General features: G+C 34.6%; 1 protein-coding gene across 1 annotated transcript; it reads left to right on the top strand.

The window, feature by feature from the left end:
• Window positions 1-13467: 13467 nt before the first annotated feature.
• On the top strand, window positions 13468-16576 carry LOC115875150. Its single transcript, XM_030890541.1, has 2 exons — window positions 13468-14667; window positions 16488-16576. The coding sequence occupies exon 1, from the start codon at window positions 13478-13480 to the stop codon at window positions 14663-14665; it is 1188 nt and encodes a 395-aa protein (XP_030746401.1). The 5' UTR covers window positions 13468-13477; the 3' UTR covers window positions 14666-14667; window positions 16488-16576.
• Window positions 16577-20735: the final 4159 nt, after the last annotated feature.

Below are 20735 nucleotides of genomic sequence, written 5' to 3'. Positions count from 1 at the left end.
GTCACAAGTGATGGGTCATCTGTCACGGCCTCTCCCCTGACCCCCCTTTCGTGAGTCTGTCCCTTGCCAATCTCCTTGCACCCTGGACAAACTTGTGCGGGCCCAAGGAAGAGAGCATACGATTAGTTTCATCGGTTCTAGCCTTGCTATCCAAAATAAAAAGTGTCGCTTGTGATCCAGAGCTTTGCAGTGATATATTATGTGCTCTGCTGCTGCCGAAGATTGCTCTTACTTAAATCTAGGAAAATCGTTGATTTCTCTCGGTCGTAAGTCCTGAGAAATTTCTTTGAGTGTTTTAGACCAATAAAGGAGTCACATTCCAAGTGTTCCAGATTCTTGAGGTCTGCTTTAAGTTGGTTTCTACTTGAGAAGCAGAACAATTCTGGAGTTAGTGGAGTATACACTCCTTTTCTGTCTAGATCGTTTTCTTTATTACATTTACTTTCAAATGGCTAGCACCCAGAGTACGAGGACTTTCTTTCCTTTGTCTAATTTCTTCATTGCTGAAAGACTTCAGCAATCAAAGGAAAAACTAAACTGCGCATTGCAAACTCCCTAATTTTTTTCATAGCATGTATATGGCGCTGAAACGGAAAGTGATAATCAAAGAATAAACGCCTTGGAGATGTGGGTATATGGACAGTTACTGCGAATACCACGCACGGCTCATCGAACAAACATTTCTATTATTGAAGAACTAAAAATTGAGACACGTCTGTCTGGTTACCAAAATAAATCAGTCAATTCTCCAATATTTTGGCCATATTGCCAAGAGTGGCACCTCAATTATGAGAGGTTGATGGTGGAGGGGAAGGTAGAGGGAAGACGATCACGTGGAAGGTCACCTTAAAGGTGGGTAGACCAAATCAAAACCCTAGTAGGCCACAACCTCTCTGAAGCCTCACATATGGCGCAGTGTCGAACAACTTGGTCCGAGGAAGTGAGGGGAATCAACATATGATGTCACCAAACTCTCACGTAATGTGAAGAACTGAAGAAGAAAAATTTGTTCAGCTTCTCTAGGTTATCTTTGACCAACTTTGAATTGGTGGTTACTCAGTTGATCGCTTTAAAAGCAGTTCCTTCGATTGCGATGTATACAAATACAATATACACACCAATGTATAAGGTGTTGAAATAAACAGTTTTTTTTTCGCAAACTCAAAACGGCGGAACGATTTAAGTCAAGCGCGGTCGTAGCGAGCCAATATAAAAGCCGAACCGTCAGGCGAGGGTACTATTTAAGATACAATTGACGACTACTGGTTATAAACAACGTCGAATCTTATCTGTGGGAGCCGGTTGAATGGAGCTACGCAGCGGCCATCGGGTTGTCAATCGACGGAGCAGCCGGAAAGCGGGCGGCCGGTGTTGCGCCGCGCTCGGCTCCCGCTTTGTGCGCCCAGTCGATGGATAATTTACGATGGGTCTCGATTGGGTACCGATGCAGTATTTAAATTTAAAAACTGGGAGGTTACTGCATTTGTTACAATGTATTGTGTCGAGGTCAGATTAAAGACTGAAGTAAAATATCTTCTTAAACTGACGTTTTCTTCATAATGTTGAATTTTAGGCTGGGTCTCGGTCTTGAAGACCAGTTTCGCTTGTCACTGGTCATAGGAGACTTGGAATTTACACAAAACCTTTGTCGACTTAATTCCCTTTTTTTTTAAATTTGTGTAAAAATACCTAGCCAGTTTTAGGTACAGGGTGGGTCAAATGCTTTTAAATGGAAACACCCTTTTCTATAGGAGATAGACAAAAACTAATATCGGTGTCTGGAGCTCAATTTTTGTCAAAAACATGATGGTGAAAACCGCATATCGATATCTGTTACTGTTTCGGAGTTACGGGGTGTTTTTCAAAAATATGCATTTTTAACAAATCGCTGTAACTTTTTTGTTATGGAAAATTTTGTATTTTTATGAAAACATTTCCAAGGCACCTTTTTACGTAGAATTTTATGGTTTAAGTATAATTTTTTTTAAATTAATAATTTAAGAATTATCAACAGAAAATTTGATTTTTTATATGGGACACCCTGTATATTTTTAATTTATTGAAAATAATTTAAAATTACCTTTCCACAAATATAACACACTTGATATTTTGCTCGATTCCTCTTCGAGATATAGAGTATATAAAAATTCGCCCGTTTTAAATGAGTAGGCTTTGAACGGCACCGGCTGTAATGCAAAAAAATCTAGCTGTGAGCATTAATTAAAACGAAAATAATATTTGCTATGAGAGATGCAGAATTTTATAACTATTTAAAATATATTTAATCAACATCAACACATTTAAACTATATCTAATAACAAGAAAAATAAATAGCAAACCAAGACATGAGATTTTCCTATAGGTGTTCGACATATCGACCGTCTTCTGTTATGGACAGACGGGGCAGTTTTTGAACATTTCTCGCGGAATTCATTAACTCAGTGGGGGTGAAAGATACCCTCGCATAACTGCTAAGTATTTCTAATTCTCGTCTAGATTATACGGAAGAATAAGGAACCTTTATTTTTCCGCAAATGTATCGATAGGGTTAGATCCATGGGCACTAAGTCAGGCGGCCTCGACGGCAAAGGCTGGAATCTTGGTTGGCTATTCAATTATTCTTGAAATTGGATGCAAAAATTTGCTGATAACTTCAGCGATCAGAGGCGGTGCGTCGTCTTGCTGGAAAAATATGTTTTCGAGTTCCATTAAGGGCATATCATCAATAAAGAGTCCATAGCCTACTAGTTAAAAGTGGCGAACTTTTAAAAATTCTGTATTTCGAAGGGGATTATAACAAAATATCAAGTGTGCTATATTTTTGGAAAGGTAATTTTAAATTATTTTCAGTTAATTAAAAATATAGAGGGTGTCCCAAATAAAAAATCAATTTTTCTGTTGATAACTCTTAAATTATTAATTTTAAAACAATTATACTTATATCATTAAATTCTACATAAAAAGGTGCTTTGGAAATGTTTTCATAGAAATGCAAAATTTGTGAAATGGACTCTTAAACATCTATTAATATCTAAACAAAACTCTCAATCTCTATACGCTTACTCATGAGCACATGTAATCGGTGAATTGCAGCAGCCCATGATTGGAATTATCAGCGTCGTATTGAGGCTATAACTGCTTTCAACCAAAAAAATGACGGCGTGTAGTATTTGTACAAAACCATAAATTTTACTAAACGGGAGTTATACAAATTATGTTCCTGAACCCGCCATCGACACATACTTGAATAAAAATTCAAATTAGTTTCGACAATTTGGCCTGCACTCTGCTGGAAGGTAATCCGTAGCAATTACCATAATGACACCACCGTTCGAACCATGGTATGTCCGCGGGCCAACCACCATATGGCATGGGATGTGCGGGAACCAACTCTGTACTGTTTGAGCACCTCCGCTTTTTTTATTTTGGGTTTCCTTCAGAAGGTTTTGTGATAAAACACGGAGTATATTTCGCCAGGACAAGAAACCTAACAGATCATTTTTTTTGTAAAATACCACTGCGTAGAATCCAAACGAAAACCATCTTGCCAGTGGCTTTTTACTCGTAGAACAAATTTGTTTAACCAACAAAAAACGTTGAAAATACACCCAGATGCAAAAAAATCCAACGGCATTTTTTTGTCAAATTTAAAGTTATATTTTTTTATATTTTTAGCTCTATTTTGATAAATTTTGTGACAAACTGTGTATAAATATAATATCTACTTTAATTGGTAAACTCAGTAGTAATTATTTATTTCCTGAGTGCTTGAACTTGTTGAAGACCCATCATTGCCAGAAATGTTACCCAAAATATTACATGAAACTTTTTTCTTATTTTCTTTGGAATTTTCTATATAGCTCTCTGCCACTGTGTTAAAGCGCCAACCACCATGTCTTTTAACAGTTAATAAATCCACTCCTGAATCTGCAAGCAACGACGCAGACGGAAATCTACGGAAACAATGTCCAGTGTATTGTTGTGGATTTGGAAGACTTAGGAACAATGCTATTTTATACGGCATTTTCCCTAAAGTATTAATGCCAACGGGTTGCTTAATACATTTTCCATTTCTGTACCCCACAAAAAATCGAGTATGCTCTGTGTTGCTTGGCCGCATAGCTATATATCTTCGAACCATTTCCACCATATTTATTCCTTCAAAATTCCCTTTCGTTATAAAAAGATCTCGTGATATCTTTGTTTTCGTAAATGGAATAATGGCATGAATGCATTGTCCTTCATCTTAACTATTTTGCAGCTGCAGATTTGTCAACTCAATACGCCGGCAGGCTCCCGCAAGTCCCACTATCAATGAAACTTTTGTCAGGAAATAAGTTTTATCATCGGCTTCCAACAAAAAACGAGTTATGTCTTCTTTTCTTAAAATTCTCGATTTTTTTGACCGAAATCCTTCCGATTTTCTTTTTAGAAATGCAATTAAATGGACGTACTTACTAATATCTGTATTTTTCTTCACTGATATAAATGAACGTAGCATGGAATAATATACCCAAAGTGATGAAGCCTTCCTATGTTTTGAAACATGTTCAAAATATGCCAAGAGAACCTTTTCGTTACTACTATTCTTGATTCCTTCCTCTTTATACCAATCTTCAAGTTTTACATAGGCTTGCTCGTACGTTTGTCTTGATTTTCGGGAAGTAGGGAATCGACAACGTTTTGCGCAATGCCTTCAATATCCGAAGGGACACTTTCAGAATCAGAATCACCCATATTAATATTATTTTTTGCTTTTTACTAAAACTGAACGTTTAACACAAAATTGCACATCAATAATTGAGTTGTCAAAGTCAAAATGGAAAGAATCAACAAGCACGGTTACCACGGCATCGACTAATATGGGCACCTGATAATTTTGAATTTTAATTTTTATGAGGATATCTCTGATATTTTAAATTAAATCAAATCTCTTTGGATCGTCCCTCGTGTCGCGACGTATATTAAATTTTGAATGATACACGTTCGATACCAACTTTTTAATGAAACTTGTGTAACTAAGCCAAAAACGTTAACGTTACACGCGTTTCATTATGGTGTTCGTATCGAACTTCTATCATTAATAACTATTAATTAATTTAATTTAAACATATTTTCATGTTTTTCTTAATTTTCTCAAAAACAGTATGGAAATTTGGAAAAGTATAAACGGGATTAACCATTATGGAATAAGCAAAATTTTTTATGAAGAATACATTTTTCTGAAATTGACAATAATAAAAAAGTTTTTTCTCTTGTAAAGACAATCCGGGCACATACTGTAGAAAACTGAGTTTACGAATTAAAGTTAATATTTTAATATACTGCTTGCTAAAAAAATCATGAATATAGAGCTAAAAATAAAAAATATATAACACTTTAAATTTGACGAACCATTTTTCAGTTGTGTCTTTTTTTGCAGTGAAGGATTGGGCTGCCACTAAAAAGGGGAAGTTATTCCCAAACGTATGCAATTCCATCAACCCTAAAACCCTACAGATATCTCTCATATGCCTTTTTCCTTCGCCTAATCTCCTTGACATTCAATCAGCAGTGAGTAAAACACACACGACGCAGCAACACAGCACCGTCACAAACGTAAACTTAAAGTGTTGGTTGGAGTGATCGGGAGCTGATGAGAGCCTGGGGGATTCCCTTTATAAATGATCGCTCCCTAAGGAGCAGGGAGGCGGAAGACGAGCAAATGCAGCGTGCAGTCACACCTATTTGCCAAATGGGTCTTTTCCGCAACACAGCTCTGTTTGTTTTTATGGATGGAGTAGGTACAGAATGTACTGAAGTAGAGTGATAGATTGAGTTAATTACATAATTATTCGCTATTGCTTTATTTATCTATTTGTTTATAATGAATATTTATGAATTTTAAAACAATGTACAGGGTGGATCGAATTCGACGCTGATCATTGGGATTTCGGAAACCGTAAGAGATACAGGATCGGTTAAATGGAGGTGCAATTTGATGCTCAATAAAATGCCGTATTGCATTTTGAATATTTCCGAATATATTCGAAAAAAAAAACGGAATTTTCAATTTTGTTTTCTATTGTTTCCTGGCTTTATTTGTTAAGATAACTTAAAATGAAAAACACATTTTCATGGCCACTTATTCTGCTCTATAACTCTGTGTGATTAAGTATTGACTCTGACGTTTTGGCTTTTGGCGACCATCATCAACTTCATTTTTTTCAATACGGACCTGATTTTTTTTCAATTTAATTAAATCCTTTCATCACTCTTAAAACACTATATATAGTCACTTTGATATTTGCGGACGTTTCGTACAGAAAATTCCATCACAAGAATATTTTATGCAAAAAAAATTAAAAAATAAAACTGCAATACGGCATTTTATTGGGCATCAAATTGCGCAACTTTGCCTTCATTTAACCGATCCTGTATCTCTTACGGTTTCCGAAATCCCAATGATGAGCGTCGAACACGTGGCTACCCTGTACATAGGGTGTCCAGAAAAAATTATACTTAAAACATTAAATTCTACGTATAAAGGTGCTTTGGAAATGTTTTCATAAAATTACAAAATTTTCCATAGCAAAAAAGTTACAGCAATTTGTTAAAAATGCACATTTTTAAAAACACCCCGTAACTATATAACTAGAACCTGGAAATTAATGAACTAAATTAATAGTTTCAATTACACTTTATACTTAAAAATTTACTATCATTCATAATGTCAAACAATACAATTAAAATTAATAGACTATCCTAGCAACAGCTTGCGGTAGTCAGTTGTATCCAGCAAGGAGAAAGCCTAATAATTAGCTTATAAAACAATAAACTTTTGATTTTTCATCATAATTTCTCTTGACGGATGATAGTCAAAGGTCAAAATGACATTATTCCCAAATTATGAAGTATAATTATTGGACAAAGTTAAAAGTTTGGTAACTTTTTCCACTAACTGAAAATGACTACCTCTAATTTTTACGTTCTGAATGCGTATATATAAATAACTTATCCTAAATATAAATCTGAATTTATAAATTTAACATCACGACTGACAAAAGATACGAAAATAATTCTTCTGAGCATTGTATTAGTATACTTGTGAATAATGGAGACATACACATATTAAAACTGCATTTATTTCGAGTAAATCCTTTTCGATTCCATTTCTTTTATCAGCTCTGACAGTAACTCTATGCACATACGTGGCGTTCATTCTTTTAAGCTTTCGAGAGCCGGCATTATCGCTCTCTATCTTTGCACCCTTCGAAAGCTAGTAATCATTACTATCGCTGAATGTGTATGAATGTGTGTATGGTTGTCGCGGTTTCAGCCCTTTTGTGGCTTTTATTCCAATGAATGTTGGCTGCTAAGTGACATCACAGCGGCGCCGGCGTCGTGAATCGTTTATCTGAAAAAAATGCCGAATATTATAAACTTGATTTCTTTCTAACTTAAGAAAACATAATGCCCATTGAGGCGACTCTATAATGAGCTTATGATCTAAAAGATAAGCTCTCAAAAGCTGGGAGTTACTGGATAAGTTATTGATCAGAGTCTCCCTCTTTCGCAAATGATGATCTTTCTCCGGTGCTGCCACCATCGGAGAATATCGTAAACAACTGTAACTTTGATATCTTCAGAAAGTCTAAAGGTGCGTATTCATTATCCGAACGAACGAACGAACGAACGAATGAAAGTGCGGTATATTTAGACGGGGCCCGAACGCATGCGGCCGTTCGTTCGTTCGTTCGCTCGACCATCCGTTTCGAGTCGGTACATCAAAGGCGTTCGCCAACAAATGCCTCCGGTCTTCTCGTGCGGTCCTATCGTGCGGTCCCCGTCCATACCACTAGCGAACATTCGTTCGTTCGTTCGTTCGTTCGTGTGGATAATGAATACGCACCTTAACTTGTATTATAATTTATTATTCCAGTTAATAAACATTTTAGATGAGTTCAACTACGGTAGCGAGCATAGTTTTAATCACCGGTTTTGCTAGTGGAGCGTAATAGGGGCGATTTCGGCCATAACGAAATTTTTTTAAGGTACATAATTATAATTTTAGAAGATGTTCATAAAACATTTAATCACTAGTTGATTAAAAAAAGTATACCATTAAAATTGCAAATTATATTTTATCCTCTCATAGTATATGTCTATTTAATTTTTTGATTATGTAACGAGCAATTTTGAGCTGTTTGAATCCATTTTTGCTTTTGATCAAATCGGTGTGAGAAACTATGAAGCTATAAAATGTTGTTTCGGGAGAGTTGAATATCCGTTGAGTTATTGAATGTTATTGCACCCAACGCTCTAATTACGCTCTCCTTTACGCGTTTTTTCGGCGATTTTATTAACATTTGAATTTGTCACAACACAACACAAAGCCTAGTTCGAATTCTTTTTTACTTATTTTTTACTATCCGAAACAGCGTTACATCACACAAACCTCGTACTCGGCTAACAGCAATATTTTGTATAATCCACAAAACCTATTAACGCTCTCCAGTAGACCTAGGCTGGGGGGCCAACTTGCTTTGTTCGGTCGCGTCGCCCCATATGCTCATTCTCCCCATTTTCATTTATCTTACTTAATTATAGGTGTTTATTTATGACCGTGGGGTACAAAAGTAATTAAGACACAGGTGGCTGGTCCTTTCTTTTAGTTAAATCAGAAGTTACAGGATCCGGACTTCCAGACATGGGTTTATCCCTTTAAAAAACTGGGTTTTTCGTCCATGAAAAAAAAATTATCTAAAAAATAAACAAGTCATTTTTGTAAGACCAACTGTGAAGAACCTATATGGAAACTTGTCAGTGGATTTTTACTAGTAAAGTGAATTTGCCTAGTCGACAAAAAATTCATAACGCTTTAGGAGGTATATATATCTCCTCCCATCGTCAGAAGCAAAAAAAATAGGAAAAGGAAACAAAAAACTACTTGAAAAATGTCTAAATTATAGCCACTCAGTGTCTCAGCGAACATTTCAGTTTCTTTGCAGTAATCTTCTAGTTAAATGACACCTGAGGGCAGATGATATTTGTCTCCTTTCTCATAGTCACGCGGATATGGCATCAAAACTACTTGACTTATCAAATGAAGCTCGAATTGCAGGTGTCTTAAGATCGATATTGAAAAAAATTGGTACCGGGAGGCACGTATAGCCGCCCATACTAAAATATGTTAATAAAAAGTTGGTATTCAGTTCTTTTAGTTTCAATTATCTCAAAAACTGCGACTTTGACTGATTTTGATGTTATTACAAATTTTGTTGCAAATATTATTCCTAATCTTACATCTCCTGCTAATCTTCCAATCTCCCATACCCCCTTACCAACCCTCCACCCCCACTATAAAAACTAATGGCCAGATTCTCAGGTGCCACAGTATTTTTGTGCCAAATTTGTTTAAAATCGGTTTAGCGGTTTATGTGTTATCGTGTTACAGACAGACAGACAGACACCATGAAGATATTTTGTATTTAGGTCATTTATGATCCAAATATCTCATTTTGAGTTATATTAAAAAAACTTTTTTTGTTGATTTTTGTCTACCTTAATAGCCTACCCGAGGGGTGTTTCACTGTTGGAATTACATGTACATTTTTTGGCAGTCGCTGGCAGTCATTGGCAGTCTTATGGCAGTCGCCTATATAAATTACATGGCAGTCATAAGCAGTCTTCTTCGCAGTTATTGGCAGTTGCTTGGAAGTAGAATGATATTTTGGCAGTACATGTACATTTTTTACCCAAGTGAGACGTCCCTCGAGCCTACCATACCTGTTGGTATGGTCAGCTAATAAATCGATGAGAGGTTGTACCAACAATGTCGCTCCCTTTATCATTGGATTAATTTTACCTACCTTTGGTATTATAATCTCAACCAACGGAGGCACAGAGCAAGATATTATAAATAGAATAAACAAGGCTAGAATAAAATTTGAAATGCTTATCAACATTTGGAGATCTAGATAGTACTCTCAAATTACTAAACTTTAATTTTCAATTCGAATGTCAATTCAGTATTGCCGTATGGTGCAGACTTGGAAAATAACATCGCCATTAATTAACAAACTCCAAGTATTAATTTATTCTAGGAATATTCTGGCCAAATACTATAAAATATGAGGATTTATGGAGTAATTTTGTCTGCTGTAAGGAAATAAATGTTTAATTATAACACAAAATATCTCTTTATTATACTACGGCAGATTATTATCAATTTGTGTTCGACTGATACTATTTTAGACCGTGAAAACATTGAAAGATATAAACAAAGCTTTACAGTTGTATCATTAAACGATTAGAAGTTTACTAATTTCAGTAATTTCTTTAAGGTACAATTAATTTTTTGCAATATATTTTCTATACAATTTCTATTAGATTTAGTCTTGTTTTATTTATTTGCCTATTATAGTACGCCACTGATCTACCCCCCATTTCTCTTTATTCTCCTGCACACGTTGCGGCTTTCCGAGGGTGTGCGTGGGGGGTCAGAAATTCCTAATCCACTTCCTGTCGCTTTTGAAATATGTTTTAAAGCAAAGTGTGCACTAACCTAAGTAATTCCACGACGAAATCAGTTATTTTATGCACCCCTTTATGCTATGTTCACCCCCGTAACGCTTATTGTCACAATGGGCGAGAAAAAATACTTTGTTAATTTAATTTTAACAGGAATTTTTTTATAACGGAATTTGTGATTGAAAATAAAAGTCAAAAATGTATTTTTGCTTTTAAGCAGTTTGGTTTGGTTTGGTCTGGGTAGGTACTTCTTGTACACTTCCTAGTATTTCAAAAGGTACAGTGTCTCCCAAAGAAAGAAAAAAATGTCAAAGTTGATTTGTTTTTAAATGGAACACCCTGTATATTATTATATTTTTAGTTTCTACGATTACAACAAAGATAAATTTGATTAAGGTTTACCGCACTTTAATCTTACCGTTTTTGAAATATTGACGATTTTCTGAAAATGCAGTAACAATTTTAATCTTTCATTTCTCTAGGCGTATTTAAGTTCTTAAAACCAAATATTGTACTGAAGTTTTTCTATTTACTAAATTTTGTGTTGCAAGAATAAAAAACCTTATACAGAGTGTCTAAAAATTTATTTTAAATAATTACAAGCTTGAAACGCCTATAACTTTTTAATTTAAATGGAACACCCTGTATATTTTACTAGAATCAGATGCACAATTTAATTGTCTATCAAATTGTATTATGCCATTTTTTAACTATATCTTAAAGTTTTCGTAGAAAATGCATTTTCTTATAATTTACAGCTCATTTATCAATATACCCATAGAATTTTGACATTTTAGACACTTTTTTAAAGCAACAAATGTACAAAATGTTCAGGTGCTAAATCCGATAATGTTACTAGCCAATTTGTTTACAAAAAGAAAACTATTTAAATCTTTGTAAAAGAGTATACCAATTAAATATATCACCATTATTTCAGCCCAAATATTCATTTTTTTATTCATTTTATTTATATACAGGGTGGTCGGGGCTTTTCGGAGATACAGGGTGTAGAAGTTTCAAATAAAAATAAAACTTGAACACCCTGTATCTCCGAAACTAAGCATTTTAGGACATACATTTATACGAACTTTTTTACTTATTTTTATCTGCAGAATATGCCGCCAAAATTTCCGGAATACAGTTCGGACCACCCTGTATACAGGGTGATCTCGTCAAATTTACCTAATCTGAATTGGACCTTGTATAGCTGTTTTAAAATGTAGATCTATACGCAAAGACAGAAAGTTTTTTTTGGTATAAAAAATCACGCAAACTAAATAATGAGCAAAACCACTTTAAAACTTTTTCTCTGATGCTTTTTCTCTCCATAAACAGTCAGTTTAAACCCGCTAGTTAGTGCGTTAATTGTTTTATAGTTCTGTTGGAGGCAGTATATCCGTTTACAGATATGAACTATAATTAATGGCTCCTAAAGTTGTGTCGGAAAGGATTTGAAAATTCTTGCTCAACTATGTCGGAGTATACGCTGTATTTTTGGACGCTCTCGGCTCTGGAAATAGAGAGAAGGGTTAGAGTGATACAATTTAGTGCTTGAAAGGATTTTTAAATTAACTTTCTTAAAATGTCAGTGTCAAATTATTTGTGGAGTGTTTAAATTTAGAGAACATTAAGATTGTCTAATTTTTGTTTCAACTTCATTACTTATTCTAAATCGTAAAACTATATTTTTTTTTACATGCGATAACTGGCTATGATACTACATCAGCAATTTTCAGAAGAAGTAAAGAAATCTACTTCCGTATTGTAAGGGAATTTTAAATTATGTCATTATTTTCGAAAAAATTTAGTCCAAACATAAGGAATATTTTGTGGTGTTTGACCATCAAAATCTTAAAAATAAAGAAGTTGTTTAAAAATGTGCTACAATATGGATATAGTATGATCCTTTATCTTTAATTTACTTCTTCATTTGTGTAAAAATTCCTAGCCAGTTATACATAACACGTTAAATGCCGAACGCTTATTTTACTATTTTTTTGGACTAGTGAAATTAAAGTTTCTTAGTTATAAATGTTATTTTCATGGCTATCTTTGAATTGGTCTCACACGGAATTAAATTACTTGATTACAAGTATAACCGATATACTTATATAGACGCTTTGAATAAGAAGACTAAGGAAGGAGCATAATGCTATCCATGTATTCATGCATGGTGGGCGGAAAAAGCTCTCTAGGGTGGGGATCCTTGACAGTTCTGTTTGACGGTTTGACACATTTGACACATTTGAATTTGATTTGAAATTTTGTGGATTTGTCAGTCTTTACGGAGCTTGTTTTATGTTATTTATTATTTATTCTACTACTGATAGTTGTATAAAGGTAGTAAATCTAGATGGAAATTGTGGCAGAACTTAAATTAACAGTGACATTATCGCGATTTATCGAAAAAGACTCTAAAATAGTTGGTTGTGTAGCGTGCGGTAGATCTCGGCAAAAAATGAGTGAAATAATGGAACAACTTTTCGCTAGTAAGTGACTATATAATATACATACGTATAGTAAACCGATCATTTATGAAATTCACTGAAATTAACTAAATTATATATTTTCTTGCATTTTAGCTTTTATTTACTACTTGTCAAAGATCAGATGTCAAAGAATTTTGATACGTTAATTTGACTTACCTGCTTCAGTAGCGTATCAGATGTTTGTGTTAATAAATACTTATTATATTTCAGCGTCCATTCCGAATGTATCACTTTACCACGTAGTACGCCCCTGTCGTGCTTATGTTCACTATATTGAAAGTTTTTATCTCGTATCCCGGTTCCCTGGACTTGTTGCTGTAACTATTTCTCATTCGCCTTTTAGTGCTTTCCGCTTAAACACCGGATCAAATTTCATCGAAATTATCGATACGGCGCGGGAATCAAACCGCTGATTCAAGACTTTTATCCAAGTAAACGGTGTGTGTGTATGTGATTATAAGCACATTTCAGTAAAAATGGTCTCCGAATCTAGTGATTCGGGTAATGAAATCTCTAATAAGGAGCTACTCAAAAAAATTAAGAAACTAGAACGGAAAATACACAAAAAGAAACGCAGGCACAGACAGCGTTCATGGTCAGATGATCGCAGATCATGGAACAGTGGTCGTAGATCAAGAACCAGATCAAGGTCCAGATCAAACAGCTTAAGGATACGACAATCCCAAAACCTTCAAAGAGATAATCGCAGCCCGAGAGGCTCGATATCTCGACAAAACAGTGAAGATCGAATCTCTCAAGGTTCGGCGAATCACGTACTCGAATTGGATGATCACAATCTGCGAGATGTGGCTTCCATTGAACACCCTATAAATGAGGAACCTAATACAGCAGCGTCGCCAGTATTCCAAATTCATAACGATGTGGACATATCAGAGGACCTTATAAAGATTCTAGGGAAGGATCCAGAGCAAAACCCTGGGGAAAATGCTGTCCTCCATCCAGCCTTAACTTCTAGATGGAACCATCTCTTAATAAACGGTCTAGAAAGGGAGGAAAAACTTTCATTGTTAAATAAATATGTGCTTCCCTCTAACTGTCAAGCCATGGCTCCACCAGAAGTAAACCCAGAAATCTTAAGCATTTTGTCTCCTCCTAACTCAAACAGAGATAAAAATTTGCAAGGCCAACAAACCCAATTAGCCAAAGGTCTAGTTGCTCTTTCAAAGGGAATGGAGGTTTTATTAACTAATAAAAGGATTCCAAAGGAAATAAAAGAAAACCTACTAGAATACTTAAGTGACTCGGGGCGCATTCTGACAGATTTGCAATACAATATAACAATGGTTAGACGAAATCTGATATCCCCAAGCTTGAGTAAATCGGTGAAAGAGGCTGTGGAAAAAACTAAACCAATAAATTTCCTGTTTGGCACAGACCTAACTGAAAAAGTTAAAGAGGCAAAAACCCTAGAAAGGACAAGTAAAGACCTAAGATCCGCACCCTCAACATCCCAAACCAAAGTGCAATATACACCTATGGCCTATAATAAATACCCCAAGAAAAGGGGGGGGGTCAACACCAGCCGTAATACTAACAATCCTTTAAACAGGGCTCGCCCGTCCTATCGACGACGAGAGCCGATGGGATCACAGAAGGGCCACTTCTCGAACCCAGATCACCGACAATACAGGAAGAGGAAATAAACGTAAGTACCACAGTTTTGGCAGGCCGTTTGAGATATTACAGACAAGAGTGGCAAAGCATTACATCAAGCAAATTATTATTAGCTTGGCTAAATGGTTATTCCATTCCTCTTAGGCAAATGCCTTATCAAAGAAAAGTCCCTATGCAAAAATTTGGTCAACAAGACCAGCATTTTATAAAGCTAGCCATAGGAAAATTACTAGACATAGGGGCCATTAAAAAATGCATTAATACAAGAAATCAATTTATCTCTCCAATTTTTCTCAGAGACAAGCCAAATGGAGAAAAAAGGTTTATTTTAAATCTTCGCGAATTCAATTCATTTGTACAGGCATCACATTTTAAAATGGAGGATTTTAGAACAGCCATGAAATTACTGCAAAACGGTTGCTTTATGACAACTATAGATTTAAAAGATGCCTATTTTTTGCTTCCCGTTAACAAAAATCATAGAAAATATTTAAGGTTTTCATATAAAAATCAACTATATGAATTTACTTGCCTACCATTTGGCCTGTCTTCTGCACCCTATTGCTTTACAAAATTACTTAAACCTGTTGTAAGGACTATTAGGAAACAACATATATGTTGTGTAATTTATCTCGATGATTTTTTAATTTATGGAAATACATATGAGGAATGCCAAAGCAATACCATGTACACAATAAAGATTCTAGAAAAATTAGGATTTCTCATAAATTACAAGAAAAGTAGAATAACACCAAAAACTAAACAAACTTTTCTTGGATTTATTTATAATAGTGAAAAAATGTTGCTTGAATTACCAGAAGAAAAACGACTCAAAATTAGAAATTACATCCAACAATTTCAAAAAATCAATAAGGTTCATAAAATACGCGATGTCGCAAGGCTTTGTGGTATTTTAATATCTGTTTGCCCAGCCATAAAATATGGCTGGTTATATACTAAGGCACTTGAAAGGGACAAATACATCGCTCTCGAGGTACATAACAAAAATTATAATGCCACTATGAAATTGGGTGCAGAGGCACTTAAAGATCTTCTTTGGTGGTTTAATAGCATCTTAGGGGCCAAAAATAATGTAAAATTTGATTTCTTTGATATGGTTATTTTTACGGACTCGTCTTTAACAGGCTGGGGCGCATGTTCAAGTAACCACACAGCCAAAGGCTGGTGGGATGAAACACATAGAAATAAACACATAAACGAATTAGAGTTATTAGCAATTTTTTATGGCATAAAATGTTTTGCTAAAAATACGAATAACATATCAATTTTAATACGAACTGACAATACAACGGCTTTATCGTATATAAACAAAATGGGTGGCATTAAATATAAAAATCTGGCACATCTTGCAAAAGAAATCTGGCAATGGTGCGAAAAGCGCAATATCTGGCTGTTCGCATCATACATTGCATCATCAGAAAACTACGAGGCTGACAAAGCGTCTAGAACACAAGCGTCATTAGATACCGAATGGTCCTTATCTCAATCATTTTTTAAACAAATAATATCAGAATTCGGACACCCAGACATTGACCTTTTCGCTTCAAGTTTTAACCACAAATGTAAAAAATACGTGTCTTGGAAACCAGACCCTGATTCTTTAGCAGTAGATGCATTTACGCTACAGTGGAATAAATTTACGTGTTTTTATGCATTTCCACCTTTTTCTCTAATTCTTAGAACACTCAACAAAGTTATAGCAGATAAAGCCGAAGGAATACTAGTAGTGCCATGGTGGCCTAGCCAACCTTGGTACCCTCTTTTTGAGAAACTCAAACAAAAAGAAATTTACTTGGGGCCAAATGATAATCTTCTTTTTTCTCCTTTCAGAGACCAACATCCTCTTGCAAAAAGCCTTATCCTGGTGGCTGCAAAATTATCGCCGAGGGCTTTAAGCAAAAACAAATACCCGAATGTGCGATCAATACAATGTTAAAATCAATAACCCCGTCGACAATCAAACAATACGAGTCAACGTATAAACTTTGGTGGGAATTCTGCCATGTAAACGGAATATCGTTATATAATCCTACCATCTCACACGTTATACAATTTCTCCAAAACATTTTAGAAACAAAAAACTACAGATACGGTACAATGAACTCACATAAATCTGCTTTAAGCTTGATCCTGCAAAATCATATTGAAACCGACTCAAGAGTATCGCGTTTCATGAAGGCAATTTCAAAAATAAACCCGTCGGCACCTAAATACAATAACACTTGGGACCCTGCACAGGTCATAAACTATTTTAAGATTTGGGCCCAAACGAAAATCTAACACTCAAACAGTTAACGTTTAAATTAGTCACACTTTTATCACTCGTAACAGGTCACAGAGTGCAAACAATATCTTTAATCCGAATATCAAATATTTTAGAGAATTCAGCAGGTTTGCAAATTTTTATAACAGACACAATTAAAACTTCCGGCTTAAATAAAATTCAACCTTGTTTAAAAATACCGTTTTTCCCGGATAACCCTGTTCTTTGTGTGGCATCTACATTAATAATCTATAAAGAAAAAACTATGAGCTATCGAAAATCAGATCAGGACTTTTTGTTTTTAACATACAAAAGTCCACATGGGGTTGCCACAAAACAATCTCTTAGCCGCTGGATCAAGGGTTCTCTAAAAGAAGCGGGAATAGATATTAATAAATTTAAACCGCACTCGGTTAGACACGCTTCTACATCGAGTGCACATAGGCAGGGACTTTCTGTTCAGTGCATCATGCAAACAGCAGGATGGACTGAACAAACCACATTTACGCAATTTTATAACAAGCCGATATGCGATAACACCCAGTTTGCAAAAATAATTATAGCATCGGCACAGACATAAGAATTAGTGTTTCGTTCATTACTTTATTTTGTTAAACAATTAGGTTACTTTATTTTTTGTTAAACAAACAAAATAGGTTTAGGCTATAAGTTTAATAACATATAGTTAATTGTATTAGTTATAAGAATTTTTGTTTCTATGGTTAATGTTCTACTTATACATGAATAGTTTAATAAAAAATTTGGCTAAATAAGCTTTTATTGGATAAAATATTCACACACCCTAACACATAATATCGAATATCGATAATCGCAACCAACACTCTAAACAACTACGTGGTAAAGTGATATAGAGGAATGGACGCTGAAATATAATTAATAATCAAACGAACTTACCTGAAGTGAAGTTCGATGTTAATTATATGAAGCGTCCATTCCGAATGTATCACTTCCCGCCCGCCCTTTTCTTTTTCCCCAATTTGGTTTTTGCGATTATCATTAAAAATCTAAATAAATGAGAAATAGTTACAGCAACAAGTCCAGGGAACCGGGATACGAGATAAAAACTTTCAATATAGTGAACATAAGCACGACAGGGGCGTACTACGTGGTAAAGTGATACATTCGGAATGGACGCTTCATATAATTAACATCGAACTTCACTTCAGGTAAGTTCGTTTGATTATTAATTATAACTTATCTATTTTTTTTTAGAATTATATATTTTTATAACAATTTTAATAACTACTAACATTTATTCACAACGTAAAATAAAATAACAAATTATTGAGTCTACCCCACGTCTACCCTACATCATTGTTTTACATTTTTTAAATAAAATTAGAACGGCACTGATAAACCGGAATTTAAGTCGGCCATATTTGAGGCCCATCGCGGTGTACCTAAGATTTTTGATAGGCTCCTTCCTTAGTCTTCTTATTCAAAGTATAGACGTAAAAATGAATTAACCATTCACTGGCATCCTTTTTATAGTGTAGGATTTACTTTACGCTATATTATCAAAATTTAAATCGGCTTGAGTACACTCTCCATTAAGTAGTTCAAACACACTTTGAAGTCCTTACAGAGACCAATCCGCCTTATCTCGACATATTTTATGAGCTACATCGCACTAAACCAAAAAATCGGATCAATTTTTGTTTGGAAAAAAGAAAGCCGCAGCAGCAGAAGCAGAGTAGCGTTTTCGTTTCATCTAGTTTTAGTTTTCGGTCGGGCATAAAAATATAGATATATTACGAGGCGTGCCAGAAATTTTTATGGCCCATTAAAGTTTCAGTTTGTATTGGTTTTAAGTGCTTTATATCTAATCGGAATCGTTTCTAAAGCTCGGTGAAATATAGAGGAGGAAGTTCGTTAGCTGTGTGTGTGTGTTGGAGCGTTTTGTTTTTATCCTGTTTGATTATATGTCTAAAAATAATCGGGCCAGTGAAAATTATAACCTGTCTGAGTGAGAAATACGTTGTTTTGGTCTGGAGTTGAAAATTATTAGCAGTTATTTCGGTTTATGAGTTAAAAGCGCCAGAAAAATTATGGATAGGTGGAAATAAAGAGATATTTTTACAGTGCTATAAGTTCCATCCTCTGGAATTTTTGTTAAGTGATTTAGGTGATTATTTACTTCAGAATTACTTTTTGTTTTTAATTAGATTTAAAATGATTTAAGAAATAACCTACTGCTTTCAAAAATAAACAATAATTAACTGAAAAAATAGTGCGTCAACAAATACCTACCAGCTTTCAGCAAAATCCCCATTCGCCTAAATAGCTAGCGGGAAATAAACATTTTTATGTCGAATATTTGATAACTATTAAAGGGACTTTAATCTGGATAGTGCCTTTGGCCCGTTTCCAAAACTCTGCCGCAATAATTCAGATTAGTTCTCCATCGGCATAAATATTTCGAGATGAACGAGAGAGAATATTAGGCCGAAAAACTGCAAAAAATATTATCTTTCCCAAATGGGATGGATAGTTTATAAGCAATTTATCAACGGAGATATTTATTTTCGGAGATTTCCTGAAATACGAGCTTATAACTCACTTATCGATATTCCTTTCTGTGAAAGCATTTTATCGACTTGTTGTGAAGTGTTTCCGGATTAATTATTAATTATTATTTTTTATTTCTATTAAACCAAAACAGCTAATAGTAGAATTAGAGAGTAGTCCTGTCAATGTAATGTCTTCTTTCGATTTCTTCTTCTTCTTCTTCATACACGTTCACAAATTGTTCAGTTGACGGCCTGTCAGCTATCTCTTCAGTGGCATCCCATGAATCCTCGTCAGCTATTAGTATACGCTGATAAACAAAGTAATCTTACTTTTCTCCATCCACATTTACCACTACAGCCTTTTTTGCAGTTACAAAAAATAGTAGTAAATATTTTTTCTGGAGCAGATGGCAGTAAAGTTTGAACCGTTTCCAAAGTATTATCAGTTAATTTCTAACCCCAGTCTTCAGGTATCAATTGATTGCCTAGCCATATTTTAACTTGAACTTCATCTTGGAACTAATCTACATATTGCTTTTTCAATCCCATCGGTTTTAGATGCCTATTGCAATGCTCTGTGAGTAGATGAATAATTTAGTCTATGAATTATTTAGCCTACCTGTTTCCCGGTGAATTTTTCTGTGTATGAATATATTCTATGTGAACCTTTTTTCGAAATATAAAAATACTCATAGATTCAAGATACTTCTTTAGTAAATAAAGTCTTTGTTTCTTTTAGAACTAGTGAGTTTAGACCTTTTGCTGGACTTCTTAGTCTTAAAACAGATATTAATATACTTTCTAATAATTTACCTAGTGATGTTGAGACATTTAAATTAAAAAAAAAATACTAGGGTTGTGAAATTTGTCTAAAAACTACCTTCCCAATCATGAAATTTTCTGCATATACATAATATGTTTATTACAGGAACTGCAAATGACACCCATCTAAAATACAACAGCTAAAAATAAAAAGCCATTTCATGGACAGATTACTAATATTCCGTGATGACCTCAACCCTCTTAATTATTTACATGCCATAAATTATGTTCTATTTTCGAACACACTTGTATTTAATTACATGCCAATTTTTCCTTTAAATGAATTTACTTAAGGCTTTTGAAGTCATCCAAATGGCATTTTCTTTTTACCTTCTTCCGATGCATCCACCAAAACAAAACCACCTTAACCATTTTTCATTACGATTGCCAGTGACGACTCGTGCATAAGCGTTATAGGGCTTTCAAAGAATTGAAATAATTTTTATTAACTATTCTTATTGA

Source organism: Sitophilus oryzae, unplaced genomic scaffold (genome assembly GCF_002938485.1).
Source record: "Sitophilus oryzae breed Bouriz unplaced genomic scaffold, Soryzae_2.0 scaffold_1350_pilon_pilon, whole genome shotgun sequence".
NCBI classification, from domain to species: Eukaryota; Metazoa; Arthropoda; class Insecta; order Coleoptera; family Curculionidae; genus Sitophilus; species Sitophilus oryzae.
Note: the sequence above shows the minus strand (reverse complement) of the source record. Positions and strands in the feature narration are given on the sequence as shown.

Coding starts and splice junctions, on each gene's coding strand:
- LOC115875150 (XM_030890541.1), top strand. CDS start 13,478: ATGGTCTCCGAATCTAGTGATTCGGGTAATGAAATCTCTAATAAGGAG.